This window comes from Melopsittacus undulatus, chromosome 3, assembly GCF_012275295.1.
Source record: "Melopsittacus undulatus isolate bMelUnd1 chromosome 3, bMelUnd1.mat.Z, whole genome shotgun sequence".
Lineage (NCBI taxonomy): Eukaryota > Metazoa > Chordata > Aves > Psittaciformes > Psittaculidae > Melopsittacus > Melopsittacus undulatus.
The window spans coordinates 110,535,646-110,555,063 of NC_047529.1; the positions used below are offsets into that span (position 1 = coordinate 110,535,646).

The 19,418-nt window shown below is 36.4% G+C and overlaps 1 protein-coding gene across 20 annotated transcripts in view; it reads right to left on the minus strand.

The window, feature by feature from the left end:
• The window catches only part of NRXN1 (neurexin 1), a 678,674-nt gene that overhangs the window by 593,329 nt on the left and 65,927 nt on the right, over positions 1-19,418 (minus strand). For 10 of the 20 annotated variants that reach the window (XM_034060543.1, XM_034060536.1, XM_034060535.1 and 7 more), the window contains exons 2-4: positions 11,857-11,874; positions 7,093-7,122; positions 6,290-6,301 (exon numbers count right to left, since the gene is read on the minus strand). The exons of 4 other annotated variants lie outside the window; for them this stretch is intronic. In XM_034060543.1, coding sequence (XP_033916434.1) covers positions 6,290-6,301; positions 7,093-7,122; positions 11,857-11,874 — 60 coding nt within the window. Of the gene's footprint in view, positions 1-6,289; positions 6,302-7,092; positions 7,125-11,856; positions 11,875-12,614; positions 12,631-13,775; positions 13,792-16,336; positions 16,366-19,418 lie in introns of all 20 variants that reach the window. 6 more of the 20 variants (XM_034060539.1, XM_034060537.1, XM_034060531.1 and 3 more) reach the window with 5 other exon arrangements.

Consider the following 19,418-nt stretch of genomic DNA (forward strand, 5'->3'; position numbering starts at 1 on the left):
TCTGTCATGAGTGATATGTACAGTAATCTCCAAATACTTCTGGTTTTCATTGAAATGAGAGTAATTAAGAGTCTGATGGGCTGATTTGTTTAGCTGCTTTAGTAGACTTCAAGAACTGATTTTTATCCTAGGAAAATCTTAGGTGTAGTACAACCCTAGAGTGAAGCTGTAAGCCTTATTGTCACTCTAATGATGTATTTGGCTCAGCAATGACATCAGATATTAAACGAAAGTGTAAAAGAGAATGTTCCAGGACATTTTACAGGATATCCAAGGAATACATCCCCCTGAAATCTCAGTTTCATTGAAAATGCTTACGAAATTTGTCTTAAAACTCTCATGGAATTTCATTGTGCGAACAGATAGATTGCTGCAGCTTTTATTTCTCATTTGCTATGTATATTTATATAGAAGTAAAAAGAACTGTTTTCTTTAAGAAAGAAATGCCTAGGTTTTCAGTTTTTTCATTGCTTACCTCCTCAAATTTATTTTTACCTCTTCAGCGTGACAGCTTTACTGTTTGCCATCCTCAATAAATCCCCACCTACTTTTTGATGTGAAATATGTATCTTTCATCTTGAAAGAGCTTTAATATACTATTGAAAGGGTTTCTGTCAGCATACCCATCTTCTGGAGAAATCTATGCTCAGAAGTGGAGCCTAGTGTCAAGGAAGCCAACAGATTTTCCACATTTATTTTCATTCCTCTGAATCCACAGGAGACCTATAACATATATACATAGGTATATATATGATGCATGAACATTTTGAATGACATTGGAATTATTGAGAATATGGTGAATGTTTTATTTTGGTGGTGGAAAGGTGCAAGAACTCATGGCGTGGCTTGGGCATTATCACTTGGTGACATGTCAGAAAAATAACATTTTTACAACAACATGTTATCCTTTCTACATACAGTTTTCTTGATATTTAGAGCAGGTTCTTACAACTTCTTTTCATACAGCTGATCATGAATCAGCTCTCTCTGTTACAATTTTGGGAACAGGTGTCTCAAGATAGAATCTGCGTTTCTGTTCCTGATGTTGATGCATTTCTTCTGAGCCATGTAGTTCAGACAGAAAACATCTTTAACAGTCATGTTCTGCTGCATTTTTCTCCTCAGGGAACATTAATTGATCACATTTCAACATAAAGATGAAGCTGCAGTTCCAAGTGCCATATTCTAGGCTTGCTAAGTATCACCCACTGAAGTGCAAGTAAATTATTTGCTTCAAAGCACCACAATTTGAAAATACATAGGGATAGCACCTTTCTGATTAAAACATTTTATGTATAGTTCATTATGATATTGAACAAAAATGTGAACAGATTAACCATAAAAAATATAAAGATAGTATAAGTATTTATTGGAACATTTATGTGTAGGCATAGGTGCATCATTTACACACAAGAACTTAACTGCAGTACTTTCTGTGAACATCAGCTGCTATTTAACTGTATGTATGAGGCTCTTAAAAAAGTCACTATAGAACAGAAACAATGTGTAGTTACTGCTCTTTGGAGCACTTTGAAGAGCTTTATATTTAATGTTCCTTGATTTCTTTAAAACGGTAATTCTCATTTGAAAAAAAAAAATCAGGCAAATTTTAGATGGAATGGTTTTTCAGTTCTTGTGCTGATAATTTTTAAATAATACAAGACTGTTGGAATGTTTTGGATCTACTAAATGGAGAAGAAATTTTAAACACTGTTGATTTATTCTCTTTTAGCAGTAGGAGCAACTACGAGATTCAGCAGGGAAATGCGCGTTATCCATCCTTCTACTGTAACGTCACTTAGAAATAATTTCATCTACCTGAGCTTGGCAACCCCATCCTCTTTAAAACTTCTAAATAAACTCCGTTCAATTCTAACAGTAAGTCTTTCAAATAAGCTGCTGTCACCTAGGGTGTGTAACTACGTGAACAAGACCAGAGTCTAGAAAGCCCTCTGCCCATATTTTGCGCATCCCAGGCAAAAGCCAGCTGCAGATGAGAAGGCGTAAAATTGAATCCATGTCAGTAGGGCACCCAGCCAAAAAAAAAGAGGCTATGCTAGAACTCAGGGCTGTATCAAACCATTTACACGCCTTCTGGACTACTGGTGGCTCAGGAGGAGGACGGCTGGAGGATGCACTTTGATGCAGCACACAGAAAAGCAGATGAGGATAAGGCTTTTCAACAATCCTGGAAGGATCAGAGAGTGGAAGAGGCCCAAACTACTTTAGTTCTTTGAAAACAGAGCAAAAATGAAAGTCATTACAAGAAGATGAACTTGTGGTCATGTTGAGGTTAATGACTGAATTCCATATAATTTGATGTTACAGGAGGTTAGCGGCATAAGGTGGTATTTCTGATACACAACACAAGCACTACATAATTACTTAGCCATAACATACTATTTTAATGCCCATGGTTGTTTACAGATTTATTTAAATTGCTTGCATTTTTCAGTGGCTTATTTCTCCAGTTGTCAACTGAAACATGTGATTGATAATTAACAAATAAGCAGTATCACTTTGGTTTTACAGATATCGTACAACAGCTTGTACAACACAAATCTTGCCCTCTTTGGGCAAGAAAGATGACACGTATATAAACTGATGTTCTGAAGTCCTTCTTCAGCATTTATACATGCTATACCAAATCCCAGCACATCAAAAGTCTGCAATCTAAACCAATAATTGCAGTTATACTATCAATATTTTGGTAGAAGCACTTATTGCTCAGCTAGATATCATTTAATAGTTTGTTATGGACCTGAGTGACTCATATATGCTTTAAAGCTGCACATATTACCTAAAGTAATAGGAGAATGAACATAGTGTTTAGGTATAGAATAAGTAATATATATAGTCAAAAGTAGGCTATTTGCATAAAAAGAAACTATAGGTAAAAATATGTACAAGCTTACAAGAACTGCAATATAAAAAGGAAGCAATACATTATAAAAGCAACACTTTACATTAAGGTAACTGAATTATAAATCCCTTTCATTGCTCATCAAAAGAGAACAAAAAGGAGGAGAGGTTTTTGGATTTTTTTTATATAAAGAAACAAAGACTTTTACAGTAGTTGCCATGTAATTTTAGCTGCATTACTGTTCATCACAAAATAAATCCTTATGGGAAATTCAAGAGGTACTAACTGTTGAAGAGGAAAGGCCTATATGTGAAAACAGCAGTTTTATTAGACCACCTATATTAGTTGGAGAAAGCAGACAGGATTTGTTTGGGCATAGATTTATTTTGAGCTAACAAATCTTTTTCCATGTCTGTTACACACAGCAAACTTCAAGGTTTGCTTCAAATTCAAACTGCTCTGAGTAGCATATTCAAGTGGTCTCATAATAACACGAACCCCATTTACAAATCTTACCTTGTCTTTTCACCACCGCAGCTGTGACAGCTCCACTGCTAAAGGTATATAGGGGTATGTGATTTCCAGGGACGGGGGGAAGGGTATTCCTAAGTATTTCTGAACATATAGGATGCTCATCAGAAAATAAACAAATGCCAGTACAACTAAAGCTTGTGGCTCTTCCTAGAATTAGGCTTAGCATCTACAGAATGTAATGGATCAGAAAACAAGTTTTGTAGAGCTCTGAAATGATGAGACAAGCTTCTAATAGGCTCTTTATGTTATATATCCTCCTTTATGTCAGCTGGTTTTGTACACAGATCAAATTATATGACCTTGAGTACTGACAGATGTCTTAGGCTTTGCTTCTGCCTTTCTCTAAGGGACAGTGACAGCTTTGTTAAAATTGATAAAGCCTCAATAGCCTCAATAAAAAACTTTTTTGGGAAATTGTCCAGAGTATCCCAATTTCTATTTACAACTAAACAACAAATAGCAGGTCCAACCTGGGAGATCACACTAGATTTTGTATTGCTTGCCTACTTGGAAAGGCTGTCTCACCCCTCTTTCACCTGTCAACACCAGGTCCCTGTCCTGTCAGCATCTTGTCCTAATTCTGAATGTACATTGTTGTATTTTTAAACTTTTCCATTACCAAAGAATACCTACGCAATTAAAGAAAATAGTGATGCTTCAGCCATTTATACACTTCTGGGCAAACTACATAGTAAAGTTTCTTTCTTCTTTCATAGTAAAGTTTCATTGCTTAAATTTTCAAAATAAGATTGATTCATTATATAATCACTCAGAATTTCACAATCCCCTTTGTAACTCACCCTACATACTTGTAAAGGAATTGAACTTATAATGAAAGAGAGAAATAGGTCCATATGAAATCAGTGCTGAGCTTCTCTTTTGCCCCTTCATTCCTTTCCATCACCCTCCTACTCTGCTATGCTGTCATATGTTACAAATGGGTGTTACCGTAACTGTTTCAAGGTCAAATGTTTCAATAGCCAGCATTAGCATTGTTTCAGGATAGTCAATAAAATGAAGCTATTTTCCGCTGTTTGAGGATATGGTATGATATCAAAGGATATTTCTGTTACAAGCAACTGGAGTTTGTATACGTATAAACCCTTTCCGTTCATTTGAAGAAATACACATCGTTATATTCGCAGAAGTATAGTGATTATCAAAACATAGTAAATTGCCATGTAAACTACATAATGCTGTTAAAAAAGAAAAATGTGAAAAGAAAAATGTAGTTACATGATTTGATGACTGGCACTGGTGTTTAAATTATGTCACATGGCATATCATTAAACATTAAGCATAGCTAATATATCCAGGGTCAATTTTTGGTGAATGTTATTATTAAGCCTTTTAAAATAAAAATATAAATGTCTAACTATTGCATAATACTTGCAAGGTTCCTGTTTTGCTAAAATCTGCTTTCCAGATTAACTACTAATCATATATATTACTCATAGCACTTGTTTTCATCCTTTCATATGTAAAGTCCCCTTCAGTGTTGTACATACTGCATCATGGATTCTGTGTATAGAATAATCTAGAAAAATAATTCCTTAATATTAATAAAAATTATCTATAACGTCAAGGTTCAGTTACTATAAAATGTCATTTTAAGGTAACTCCACCCAAGACATCTACTGATAAGGAGTAAGGTAGTAATAATAAGAAATGAGGAAGTCATACATATGAGGTTCTGCTAAGAAAAACGCAACAAGGAATAGCCATCCAACAAACAAGACAATTGTATAAAACAAAGAAATCAGTAGACTCTTTCTCATTCTACTTGCTTAAAACTTTTCCTAAGCGAGAAGACTCACAGCTCCAGAGCACACACAGTCCTTTAAATGTATCCCACCTGTAACCAGGTACACAGTCTTTGCACAGTTTGATATGACAAGGAATGAGACACCAGAGGTTTGCAATTAGTATCTGCATCACATGAACTTCCTAGGTGTGGAAACACTAAATCAACCAAGACACCAAGGAACCTGGAAGGTTGTTTCTAATTTAACTAGACAACAAAGTACAACCATGCAGATTGGACTTCAGATTTATAGCAAGAGTAGGCAAACCCTGAGAAATGCTTAAGTTGAATAGAACTATATTATCCATCAGATGTAACACAGATTTAATGGATTTTAATGACGAGATTCTTATCATAAAAATATATTTACATTATGTCAGTGAACAAGCACCCTGGTAGCAAAACCTGGTGTTTATTTATACAGGAAGAGTCTTGACCCTACTGCACATGTTTCCACCCAGAGAAAGAAAATAAACATGGCTTGTATTCTTTACATAAATAAACAAAGAAGAGTAAAAATAAACCCCACACTTCTCTTTGGCATTCATTCTTCCCCACTCCTTTGTCCAGTTCTTGTCTCAGATATAATCAAAGTGATTAATATACAAGGAAAATCTCAGGGCAAATGTGATCAGCTGATAGCAGAGACTTGCAGAAGTCAGTGCTATGCAGATTTCAAACTTACATCAAGCCGTGGACTGGCCCTGGATAGATTATCTCCAGAGTCTCTGTTGAACAACATCATGCTTTTCTCTGTGCCTGGTGGTTTAGACTACAGCTCTTTGAGAACAGAAAAATGCATACCTCAAAATGTGGCTGTTATTTCATCCTGAATGCTTTCTCTAACTGTAGCCTCCTTTATCACTGCCAAAGCTTTACATCTCTCACAAAACCAGAAGACAAACTTTACAAAAGGTCAGCCTGTACTTCAGGATACTTCTGCTTACCTTGATGTCCATGAAATATTTACTTTAAAAACATACCTACCTCATGTTATCAGTGCAAAAAGATTTACATTTATTTGCATCACTTATACATATATATAAGTATACTGATGACATTAAAAAATAAAGAAAATCATGTAATACCTTTACTTTTACCTATGGATTTGGTGAAATGGTTCCATGAAGAAAGCATTTCCAGACAAGAAGAGAATAAAGGAGAGAAACAACAGTAAGAGTCATGAGTATATGTAAATGCAGTAGTATCTGAACATGAAGAGACAAAGTATAAGGTAAGTGTCTGGAGACAAATGGAGATGCAATCAGTGTCATATTAGGGTATTAGTTTATTTTTTTTTCCAATCATGTACATGCAGAGAAACACAGAAATAACCATGCTTAGATAAGAGTGACACAAAAGTAACATGGACAATGGGTTAGGAGGACAAAAAATAAACGAGTTTGTTAGGTTTGCAAAACTGTACTCTCAGCATTCCAGAAGCCAGGAGCAGGTGCTTTCTGCACATTACCAATCAGCCATGCATTAATGTAAATGGACTCTTCAATATGTGCAATTGTGACAAATTGAGAATCTTCTTTTGGGAGCTATCTGAAGAATGCTCTTGTGCTTCATTTATATCTTATAGAATCACCTGTGATTTTATTTTCCGATAAATACATAAATTTGCTTCATCACCTTCTTATTTCTCTCACCTCTTTTCAGCTATTATATTGCAAGAGGGGGAGTTGAGGAGGCAGAAAAACAAAAGTTTAAGGAGCAAACAAACCAAAACAAAAAAAATAAATAAGATGTGACTAAAATCATGTGTTTATTTGCAGCCAAAGACAGCTTTCAAGCATTTGCCCATCGTTTGCAGTGATGGATTCAAAGCAGCTACAGAACAAGAAGAAACAATGAAAGCAGAGTGGAAAAGGAACAGAGCCCATACCTTGGTCGCCCATCATCAGGTGCGCCAGACCTTGAAGGGAAACAAGAGCACAGTCAGCAATGAACAAGGGAGCACGGGAAGGTGGTGTTGTCACAGTGACAAAAATGTTTTGTGACAGGCATCTGTTTCCTATGAGATGTCTGTATCACAGAGGGAAATCAAAGAGCATTTTTCAACCACTGGTTGGAATGCTTTGGGCTACGAGTAACAGAACGGCAACTCAAACACTGGGTGCTGTTTTATTGTGCTAATTCTTCTGTGCAGTAGTTGGGATGACAGAAAATAATAAAATGCTTTCAAATCCAACCAATTCCTTTAATATTCCATCTGTCTTTATCGTAGTTTGATAATATTGGTTTGAACACTTTGCTGGGAGGACTTCCTGTCCTCTACATGTGAAATGATGTTAAAAACCTGGAGAAGTGTAAACCTGAAAAATGGGCTGGGTCTGATCTTTTTCCCCTCATAAAAATGAGCATTTCAGGTAATTAAATAAAATTTCTTCATCACATTGAAATGATAATGCAAGGGATGTCTCCTTATTTGTGTGAAACATGACAGTAGAATGAATTTGTTCCAGAGAAGGCAAATTATTACATATGCAATATCAAATACATAGCAATAAAGAAAATTTAAGTGACATCTTCTGAAGCTACTTCATAAATCTGGGAGAAATAGATTTTGCTTTATATTTGTATTGTAAGATGAAATCTAATCATACCAGTATAGCTCTAGTGACATTTCAAAACAGATGTCCATACTGATAATCACTCAACCAGAGCCAAATTTCATAACTATTTAAGCAAAAATATTCAGCTTTTTCAACTCATGATGATAAAATGATACTTATATTCTCACTGAGAATAATGTCATGTAGGGAGACCATTTTTTCTATAAATATGAAGGTTTTACACATCTTATGTCTGGTTTAAAAACAGGATTATTCTTGTTCAAATTAGTTGGTTTAGGATCCTTTTTAGAAGTTATTAATTGCTCACGTGTTAGTTGTGCTCCTCTTCTCCAGCAACTATAAAATGCGATAGTTTTCTTATTTGCAATTAATTCACACAAAGAAGGTTTGCAATAAAGTATCCTGCTCTTTATTGGAAAGCAGACATCCCAGAGAGCTCCTGTCATTTCTAATTCACAAGGAAAATCAGGTGCACAAATGACTCAGTACTTGGGGGGAGGTCAAACAAGATACTCCTCACTGTAGTCAGTCTTAAAAGGTTCATGTCTTACCAGTCCCAAATCTCAACTGGTGTTCCAAATAGATTAACAATGGTTTTGCTGAATTTGTGCTTTTAGTGTCACCCTTTTTAGATGTAGCTAAACTGCAGGGCGGGATGTGCCCCACTTCTTGTGGAACAGATTCTGTTTCCAAATACAATGCCCTGCAGCTGTGGGATTACCTGGGGTTTACAGAGATGTAAACAAAAGCTGTGTGTGATCCTGAAGAGATGCTGCATAAGCATTACTTGGGAAACAGCTGTGCTGAAGTTCTGCAGCTTGTGAAAGACAGTAGAAATGTGTTCAGGTATGTTCTTTCTTGGTAAGTGCTGCTGCCAAGAGAGGCGTGCTGAATACACAAAACACAAAGACCCATGGTCAAGCTCCATTCTTTAGACACTGAATGTCCTTGCCTGGAAGCAGGTCCTTGCGGAATGGCCTTCTGGAATTATTAGTCTCTTCATGTGATTATTTATCTTGTCTTTAGGCTTTTAACTTTTTGTCTAGGCAACTATTGCAAGAAATCTCTGACTTGTTACTTGGTCTTAACTGTATCTGACAGAGGAAAGGTGTAACTAGTTGAACGTTACAACATGGAAATTATCATAGAATGGTTTGGGTTGAAAGAGATCTTTTTCTTTAATAAAGTTGTGACTTTTCAGCAGTGACTTTATGTGAGCTCTTTCAGCCTTTACAATGAATGAAGCACATCACTGTCATGTCTCCTAGGGGAATGCAAAGAAGGTAATCTCTTACTAGCTTGCATTTAAATATGTTCTTTATAGCTGTAGGGACCTAAATAAAAAGCCTAGCTTCAGGAGATGACCACTGTTTGATAGCTACTGTTTTGATAAACTGGTATGTGACATGGGTCAGTTGTAAATACATGATTCTTACATACTTTAAAAAAAAAAAGTAAGTGGCAGAAGTGCTTCTTGAAAACATCGTAGAAACCACTTGAATTTTAAGAGTCATTCACAGGGCTGTTCAACTAAAAAATAGAAGTCAAGGGAATGTAAAAGAAATTTCACTGCTCAAACCAAATACCTATCAATCAAAAACTTAGGTAGCAGTCCTCAAGGCACTGTATTTTGTTTGACTCTGTATGTTTATTTGTGAAGCAGTAAGGTTATTTATACTTAATTGCTAAAAGCACGTAATGATACTTACCTTACTTTATATTTTTACAATCTACAAATAAAGGCTATGGAAGAGTGAAGAATTGCTATTACTGTATCTGTACAGTCCACAAAATGGTTTAAAATGATACAGATAAATCTACTGTGATAGCAATCACTGCTAGGTTTTCACAATGATAGTCTACTTATAATAAAGAATACCACAATGGCTAGTGATGGAAAAGTTCTAGTCTTAACTATGTATAGGTATATGATATATTGAAAATATTCATTTGTGCACCGTTACTTCATGAACAGAATGACAAAAGCCTTTTCTTTGTGAATTAGGAATTCAGAATTCAGTAGGAATTCCTCATGTGTGATCCATTCCATCTTTATACTGAACTTGGCTCTGAGAGGAGAGAGTTAAGGGGCACAGGATGGGATAGTGGAAGCGGAAATGGAGATAGGATATTTTCATAATTTGGTGTGTGAGTTCCATGCAGAGCACAGGCCAAAACAAAATTTTAACATGGTAAACCTGTGGTGAACATGTTCAACCCTAGCACATTTTCAGTAAAATGAACAGAATGCAGCCTTTTCATACCAGCAATATATACAAAATTAAATCTGTGAATACCAAATCCTTCTGTTTTCTTCCTGCCTTAACTTACAGAGATGCTCAGATATCACAGAAATGAAAGATGAAAAATTATAGCTCGGATCCCAAATTGTGCTTTGGATACACCATTCTATGCTTCCTTTCTTACATATATATCCTTTGTAACTGTAATATATGCATAAGTATCCAGACCTGTACTGGAATAAATTTAAGGTTGCAGTTTTAAGAATTAGAGTCAGGTAAAGTCTGGATTAACTGTTATCCAGGCTTTATCTTGTACTGCTGTGCATAAATGAATACATGAAATGAAATTGAACCTCCTTATCAAGTTACTCATATTTGAGTCTCATGTTGACACCAGTAAGAGTTTTACACACAGATCAAATAGAAGATTAGGTGCTTATTTCTAGGCTTTTATGTTTTTCAGTTAGAATTCCTATCCCAGTGTTACTGAATACTATTTATTTCACAATGGTAAGGAAATTGTATTGGTACATAGCAGCGTGACAGTGCACACAATTACAGCATCAGAATTGTTTACTTTTTCTTTCTCCTACTGGGAACATATATTTTAATAAAATTGCACAGCATTGTATGTGCTAAATCTGAGCAGCCCTCTTTGCCCTTGAATACAGCAGCAGAGAGAAATGCACTACCAATGCTTTTAGAAATATGTCACTGAACAGGCAGGCAGTGGCCCACGGTGACTTGAAGCCTGAATGAACTCAGGCCCCTTAGTGGCTCACCACAGGACCCTGGGTCAAAGCCATGCCAGGACAGTCACTTTGCATCTGAGTTAAGCTTATGAAGTCCTTGATTTAGAAATAGTTTTAAGAGTTATTGTAAAAACTAGAATTCAAGTTATTGCTCAGTTTAGATAAACTGAAAGCTAGATAATCATTTACCCATTATGCAAAAATTCAGCCCAGAGAGACTTTTAAAAACATAAAAAAGCACCTGTACCTTTTGCCTTATAAGCAAAAAGACAGTATTGATTTCCAGCAATAACTGATCTGTGAAGCATATTCTATACCTTTGAAACTAAGATATATATAATATATGTGCACGCAACATGTTTTACTAGCTAATAGACTTACTTACCAATATTCAGGCTAGATGGCATTGTGCTTTTGTTTCCACTGCCCTTTGCCATACTTTCTTTAAAGGGACTTAATTACATACCAATATTAACATTACCAAAATCACATGCTGCTTCTTTCACAATGTCCAAAAGGCAGACTGCATTATGTGGAAAAGCTAGACAGAAACCCTTTTTTTCCTAAATCTTTGTGCTGTAAAGGATATTATAGAAAGCAAGATTTGTAGTAATAAAGAGAAAAGGGCTTTCCATTTTCCATTTTCCTAAGCAATTAAAAGATGGATATTTAACATGCATTACATTCTTATGAGGAGGATTTATGCTCCACACTAACAAAACAAATAGTTTTGTGAAGTGTTTTTCATACAGAACATGAGAAAAAAGCAGTCCTGCTGCAAATCTCTGCAAAGATTTTGAACGGTGATATCTGACATACAAGCATAAATCCCATTCTTACACTGAGGATATTCTGGATTACACCAATAAGGCAAAGATTAAAATGGAGCTTTGCTTGTGTTCTGTATGGAAAAAGAAATCACACTTATTTAATAAACCAGTATACCTTTATGGGTAAAAAAAAATGCAACTTACCGTACTGAATCATATGCGTACTTTTATAACATTAAGAGAAGGGAAACAACACTAAACAGAAGGGGAAAACAAGAGCTTAGGAAAATAAGGTAGAAAGCACCCACCTTCCACATAGTTGTCTTCTGTAAGCACATAACAGGGAAGGAGAGAAAAGGAAAACATTCATTAAGCAGCATGCAGACTGGAACTTGCCATTGCATGTCTTCATCATGCAAGGCATCAAACACAACATGCAAGTGCTCCATTGCTACAATCCAGAGGGAAAAACAAAAGCACCAGGGAAGCAGTGTTTCCTCTGTTTAACAAACTTCACATGATATGAAATAAGATAATACTGTTTCCAAAGTGCAAAAATTGTACAGGATTTACTGCAGCTCTTCGTAAGTTCAATTATTGTTAGTCATTTAATCAGAGGACCTTCTTGTAAGACTTTTATGACTATATATTTTAAAGCCATCAGTCATATGAGATAGGGATTCTAAGTTCATTTGATCTACTTTCCCATTCTGAATTTTCCTTAATGACCTCTATGAAGCAGATGATTTTAAACAGATTGAACAAGATAATTTAAGTTTTAGTATATGCTGTGAAGATGTTTTCACAGGCAGCATGGCTGATACTGCACTCATTACTGAGGCACTTACTCTGGTCATTGGGTCAGATTTCCAAATCCTGTGCAGAAAAACTGTTACTTAAACTGGTTGGAGTAACTCAGAATTGTAAGATTACATCCCACAGCATTTGTCAACATCAGAAAATTGCACATCTTAAATCAATCAATCGGTTCTCTGTCTGGTATAGATAGCAAAAACCACAGCAATTTCAGGCATAAATTCTGTACCCGGCTTAGGTCAAAGGGCACCTTGCCTAAGTAAAGGCTGCTATCAACAAGCAATAATTTGGCCTTTTATTGTCAACCCAACATCAACACAGGGCACAGGAAAGAAGGTTCCCCCAAAGCCTACAAAGTGAGAGGGGACTAGGAACTGAGCCTCATCTAACGAAGCAGAGTTTAAAGTTAAGAAACAGGCTCAGTGTCCTAGTACTCACATTAGTCTCTCTAGGCAGGTGATTTGGAGGAGTATGTCTCTGTTGCCCATTCTGATTTTGACTGAGGACAGGAGAGAGTACAAATATACCTCGGGGAGAGAGAAAATGGGAAAGGTAAAATAACAAAGGAAAATCAACATGGACGTTGAAGAGATGGACTATGCAAAACCAACAAAGAAACAGGGCAGAGTGACAAACACCACAGTCTGACTGCCTGGGAGACCTCTTCCTGCCATTCATGCTGTCTCTTAACAGTGCTTCCTGGGGAGCAAACACTAAGAAGCAATCACAAATTGAAGGCCAGTTCTGTCATTACAGGCTATTTCTCATGGTGTCTTCCTACAGGAAAATACCTTGAAAAGGTAATCATTAAGCAATGTGATATAAACTACTTCAGCTACTTTCTAAACCAGGAGTCAATAAAATGAGTTACACAGAACTGGGCTCGGTGGTATCACTTAAGCATAGGAATTTCCTGCCAAAATGTGTCACTTTTCCTAATGAAAAGCATTTATAATTTAATGTCACAAAACACTCATCATAAATCATAAATCTCATCATAACTAGACAGTATCACAATAAATATAGAAGTTTACCACCACTATAAAAGATGAATACTATGCGTTTAAGTCTCTCAGTTTTTAACTTCTAATACTTACAGGTCAGCCCAGATTGAGTTATTTGGCTTAAGACGCTATACACCACCTTTACCATGCACACACTCTAAATTTAGACTACTAAAATCTCACTGCCTGAAATTTTAGTTTGTTATGAAGGTGCATAGTGTACAGACTGATTCATGCATTTAGGAAAATAAGAGGCTGAAAAACAAAAAGAAAAGCAGTATGCCTGATGTGAGTAAGTATATGAAGATTAACAACCCGAATAAAGTTCACTGAGAAAACACAAAACACCCCATTTCACAAGATAAATATATTATGTTCTATATGCAGAGTAAATTACAGTGATGTTTGGGTCATTAGAAATATCTACTTATAGCTACACTTCTCCGGATTAGCCTTCCGCCTCTATCTGCATACAGCAATTTCCTTGCTTAAAGTACAAAACCCCCTAAAACCTATGAAAAATAAATTAGTTATTTCAATTGTAGCATAACTTCAGGTTCCTACATCTAGTCTTTATTTACTGCAGTGTTGGTATATTGCAATACCAGTACTTCAATAACATCATTTTTGGTGGCAATATTGAGCTTAATATGATTACTTACAACCAACGTGAACTTGCTAAAAGACTGTTCCTGTTGCTCATGATGTCAAATGACATCATGATGTTCTGAAAATGACATCACAGGCAGCATCAGATGATTAAACTTGTCTGCTTACAGAGCATATTTTGGTTTATGTCATGGCCCAGTTCTTTTTCTTTTTGGTATGTCTTCTTGATGACTGCCATCAGAAGGATTTACAGTATCTGAGCTGCTTCCCTCAATGTCTGATTGATGAAACTTTCAAGTGTTAGTAAACTGCCAAAATATTTTGGATTAAGTAAAATTGAAAGTGTTGAATTCCCGCTCTGTGAATAAAACAGTATATCTACACAACCCCCCCTACAACTAGTAAACAGCAACGAAAATTCATTCTTCCACATGAATGAGGGCCCTTCACAACAAGAAAGATATTGAGGTGCTGGAGTGGGTCCAGAGTATGGCAACAGAGCCGGTGAAGGGCCTGGAGCACAAATCTGATAAGAAACGGCTGAAGGAATGGTGGGGGTTTAATCTGGAGAAGAGAAGGGTCAGGGGGGACTTTATTGCTCTCTACAACTGCCTGAAAGGAGGATGGAGCCAGGAGATGGCTGGGCTCTGCTCCCAAGGAACAGTGATAGGACAAGAGGAAACAGCCTCAAACTGTGCCAGGGGAGATTTACACTGGAGATTAGGAGCAATTTCTTCCCAGAGAATTTAGGTCAGTCAGGCATTGGAACAGGCTGCCCAGGGCAGTGGCAGAATCACCATCCCTGGAAGTGTTCACGAACTGCAGATGAGGCCATTTGTGACATGGTTTAGTGGTGAACCTGGCAGTGCTGGGGCAATGGCTGGACTGGATGATACTGAAGGTCCTTTCCAACCTGGTTTACTCTATGATTCTATGTTTTTGTCATGATAATTAAACCATCTTACAGGTTTTCAATCAGAAAAAAAAATAGTTTAGCTTCTTTATGGTACTTCACAAGGTTTTTACGTTAGATTAGCACTGAGCACTATTATTTATGTAAGGCATTTTTCCATATTTTTTCCATATATTTTTCCATATCACTAATGCTTTGCTGGACTCCTCTTATTCCCATTTACTTGGAATTATTGCCTATTCTTCTACGCAGAGACTAAGAAGACAGAAGGCCCAAATTCTAAGAGAAATTCAAAGAGGGAACTCTTTGAAAGCCATGCATACTATCAGCATCTTAATTTTGCAGTTTGGAGAGAACAAATTTTTCCTCATTTAAATCAGGAATAACTGTGTTTATATCATTAAAACTGCACTGGTGTAAAATCTATGTATGTGGAGGAGAGAAGAGCTGTATTACACATCCGTCATTCCTACTTCCAGGGATGGGGCATCCACAACTTCACTGGAAGAAGCAATGACAGAAATGTGTAATAAGGCTCTTGCCATTGCTGATGGTCTAACCAGTCACAGTCTGAATTTACCCACATTTATATCCACCCACCCTGGTGCACCTTACTGCCTACTGAACAGCTCTGTTGGCATAGTAGAACCAGACGCTTTCAAGACCTAAACTGCCTTCTCCCATCTGCTGTAGGCATTGGCACTGAATGGCTCTAAGCCTTTTCTGCACCAGCTGATCATGCCAATGATTTTCACCATTGCACAGCCCAAGACAAGGGGGTGAAAAGGACTGTTAATGCAACAGCAGAGGATCAGAACAGCCTTACAGTTGTTCTTACTGGTCAGACAGGTAATTTTCTCTGCAGCACTCTGATTTCTAGTAGATGTGTAAAGCCCTCTATTTACACCTTGCACTGAGCTACTCACTTGAAGAACTAGACTGGTCTTCATGCACTGCTAAATCTTATTTCCCCCACTAACAATGATACTAAAATGCACTAATTTCTGCATTTAAAACCTAATTCCTTAAGCCAAATTCTGCTCCCAGTGATACTGGTGTAATCTGTTGAGTGCACATAATGAGCCGAATATTCAGTTGATTTAAATCTGGCGTGAGACATTTGAAATCAAAACTATAGAACTTACGCAGGCTGTGAATGTGGCTTATTATCTTCAGACGATTTCTCTCAGGCTGTCTCTACTGAGCTGACAGCAGAATCTGCTCCATGTATTTTGTAGCAAAACCCCAAACAATTCTAATTATTTTAGCATATTAATATGATTCAGTGATGTAAAAAAGGGAAACATGTTTTTACAGGATGTTTTCCTTAATTCAAGAATCATTTTAATATTTCATGGTGCTTCACAGAAATGCTGATTTTTAGAAAGTGTCTATGTTTTGTGGTTATTTCTGGTATTACATTCTTTTGTCTGCTAGAATTTACACCTTAGCCACACACAGAGCGCAATATTTGTCTTGACAATTAGATAAGAACAGTATTTTCATGATAAACAGATATAAGAGTACATTAGTATTGTGAAGTTACAGAAACAGCATTCTAGAAATAACAGAATAAGAAACAGCATATTAGAAGTGGCATTTTTATAGGTTGGTGGCTTTTTTCCCCACATCAAAATAACAGTTCAAAATCACATTTGGCAACAATGAAGGCCATAATATACCACAGATGTAGTTTATGAAATTTCATCAGATATTCAGTACTACAAATAGTGGGGAAGTAGCCTGAAATAAAGCTTATTTTTATGCAGGAGTCTTACAATAAAATTATGGCTAGAAATTTAAGAGATTCTATTTTAAGTTTGTTTTCCCAAAGAATAATGCACAGGTATACTTCTCTATCAATTTATCTGCTTAAAAATACTGCACTGGAAAATGTCATTTCAAGAGGCAGCTTTTCTGCATGGGACTGCACCCTGCATCTCTCAGATAATGTAACTTAGCCTGTCCCATCAGCTTCTCAAATTGTTAGAGAAATTGTTTTATTTAACAGTGCTTCAAAAGAAAATATTTGGAAAGGATATGAAAACATAAGGTATGTTATAAAGCATGAACAGTCACAGTCATGGTAATGATGGACTAAAGCAATACACTGAAAATCTGTGGCTATGAGCATTGGTCTTCTCAAGTGCTGTGTGGCTCACAGGTTCCATTAGGATTATTTGCATATTACAAAAATGTACTTTTGAAACCCACTGTAAATATTGATTGGAATTATTGACTGTAATTATGAATAATTACAAATATATTATAAAGATACCTACCACAGAACTCTGATTCTGCTGCAGCCTTCTGCTTGAATATTGAGTAAATAGGGAAGTAGCATTTCCTACAGCTAGGCTTCATGGAACAAAATCTGGGATTCATCTGCAAAATCTGAACATCCACAAGATTCTAGGCAAAGGGAGCCCAGGAGTTCCTACATTTCCACATGGCCCTGTTAGGTCTGAAGTGAAAGGACAGCCTCTCCCAGACTCCACACAGACTTGGGTGGACCCATTGAGAGTGCACACTCATTCTAGTGCTGTGGCTGGGAATATAGTATTACAGGGACTATTTTTGATGGAAAGGAGAAATTTCAGAATAACAGGAGTTTGGTTCTGTTGTAGCTCCATTTTCTATCTACATCTCTGTGAAGATCTCATCTTTTCTGGAATACCCCATACAAGACTTAAGACAAAGGTATGATACCATCAGGAGCACAGATGACCTTCCTGATCAAAAGTCAGGATCATGTGGATAAGGCTTTCTGCCAAAGAAGGATCACTGGAGCACAATTAGATATTTCTACCAGTTTTGTACAAGACAGTCATCAGCCCAAATTCAGTACACCTCTGTAAATACTATTAACATCCACTGATTTACTTTAGGTGAGGCCACCATTTCTAGAGTGTTATCTATCCCCAGGGCATTGAGGATGGAATAATGGCAAGATCATTTTAGTTGAGCTACTGCAGAAGCACTCCTGGTGTGAAGCAACAGCTAAGGGGGGACACTGCAAGTCTTGAATGCACAGGCAAAGAAATAACAAACAGAAATAGAAAATGGCATTACTTTCTGTGGCATAACTAAAACCGTTACTGTGTTTAGTTCTGGTGCTCATACATTTTAAAGGAAGTGAAAAATGAAAGAGGTTTTAGAAAAGAGGAACAACTTTCCCCACAGTCATTCATGGCATGAAAACCCTAAGAAAACTCAGCAACAATGAAAGCCCTAAAATGCTCAATCTTTTAAATATACCAAATGTGAGATTAAGAGGTGTCTTGAATTCAGTCTATAACTATCAATGTTGGGAGAAAGATTCTTCATACCTGGAAGTCATTTCAACCAGACAAATGTCAGGATCAAGAGTGAGAACAGCTCAAACTCAAAATAAGATGAAAATTTTCAAGAAAGTTAAAACGAGCATTGTGAATACTGGGAAATTCTTCCCTGAAGTCTTAAGACAGAACCTTTGTCTAACAGAAACTGTCTATCAATCATTGCTTTTAGGCTGCATTATAGACATCACTGGAAGAAATTCTGCCTTTTGCTGTTTAGGAGGTCAGGTTATAGCAGAACATTCTGGCCATAACTGGTATGAGTCTATAAATTTTCTCCAGTTAAATAAGAACAGAAACTGAGCACAAAGAGCAGCCAATACCTTGACACGCTGTTAAACACAAAAAAATGTTCAAATAAGTTGTTTTCTCAGAACCAACCTCTGCATCATTTGCAGGAAGAGCTCAATGAGAAATGTTTCCCATGAAGAATTAAAATCTAATGGGTGAAAAAAAAAATCATTTGGACAACTCACTACTATCGTTCCCAGTGGGAAAATATCTCCACCCCAGTTTACTTCTACACCCTGTAATATTTTCTAATACCCTCTCCAGTTATCTGCAGATGACAAACAGATTCAAAATTGACACTGAATTAAATCAATTCTCTTTCTGAGGCAAAAATCTCATGTGCTGCTTGATTCCTATGCAGCTTTATCAGTTTTCTATCACTTATCATCACAAGTGTATCAAATATTATATCACTCAGCATTGCTTTAGTTTCATGCTATTAATCTATGATTTTTTTATTTACACATTTTTAGATATTCCATATCTGATCAGACTTGTGCTTCTTTGGAGCCACAGAGGTTAACAAATATGCACATCTTTAATACTTATATCTCCTTTTTCCCAAGTACTTCTAGAACTGACATTTTGGGAATGCACTTGTCCTCTCCTTTAAATAATCTTTACCATACTTCTAAAAAAACTTGGACTGACTCAGGGGAGAGATCATGATGTAAATATAAAAAAGACTGCTTTTTTGATTATAATTATATATTTATTAATTATATTACAATCCCAAGAAATTTTACCTTGGCCTTATTTTGCCACCTCATTAGATTTGATTCTTCTTTTCCAAAATGGGTCTCGCTAGTCTCAGATGTACTAAGCTTCAGACCTGCTTGCAATATAGAATCATAGAATAGTTAGGGTTGGAAAGGACCTTAAGATCATCTAGTTCCAAC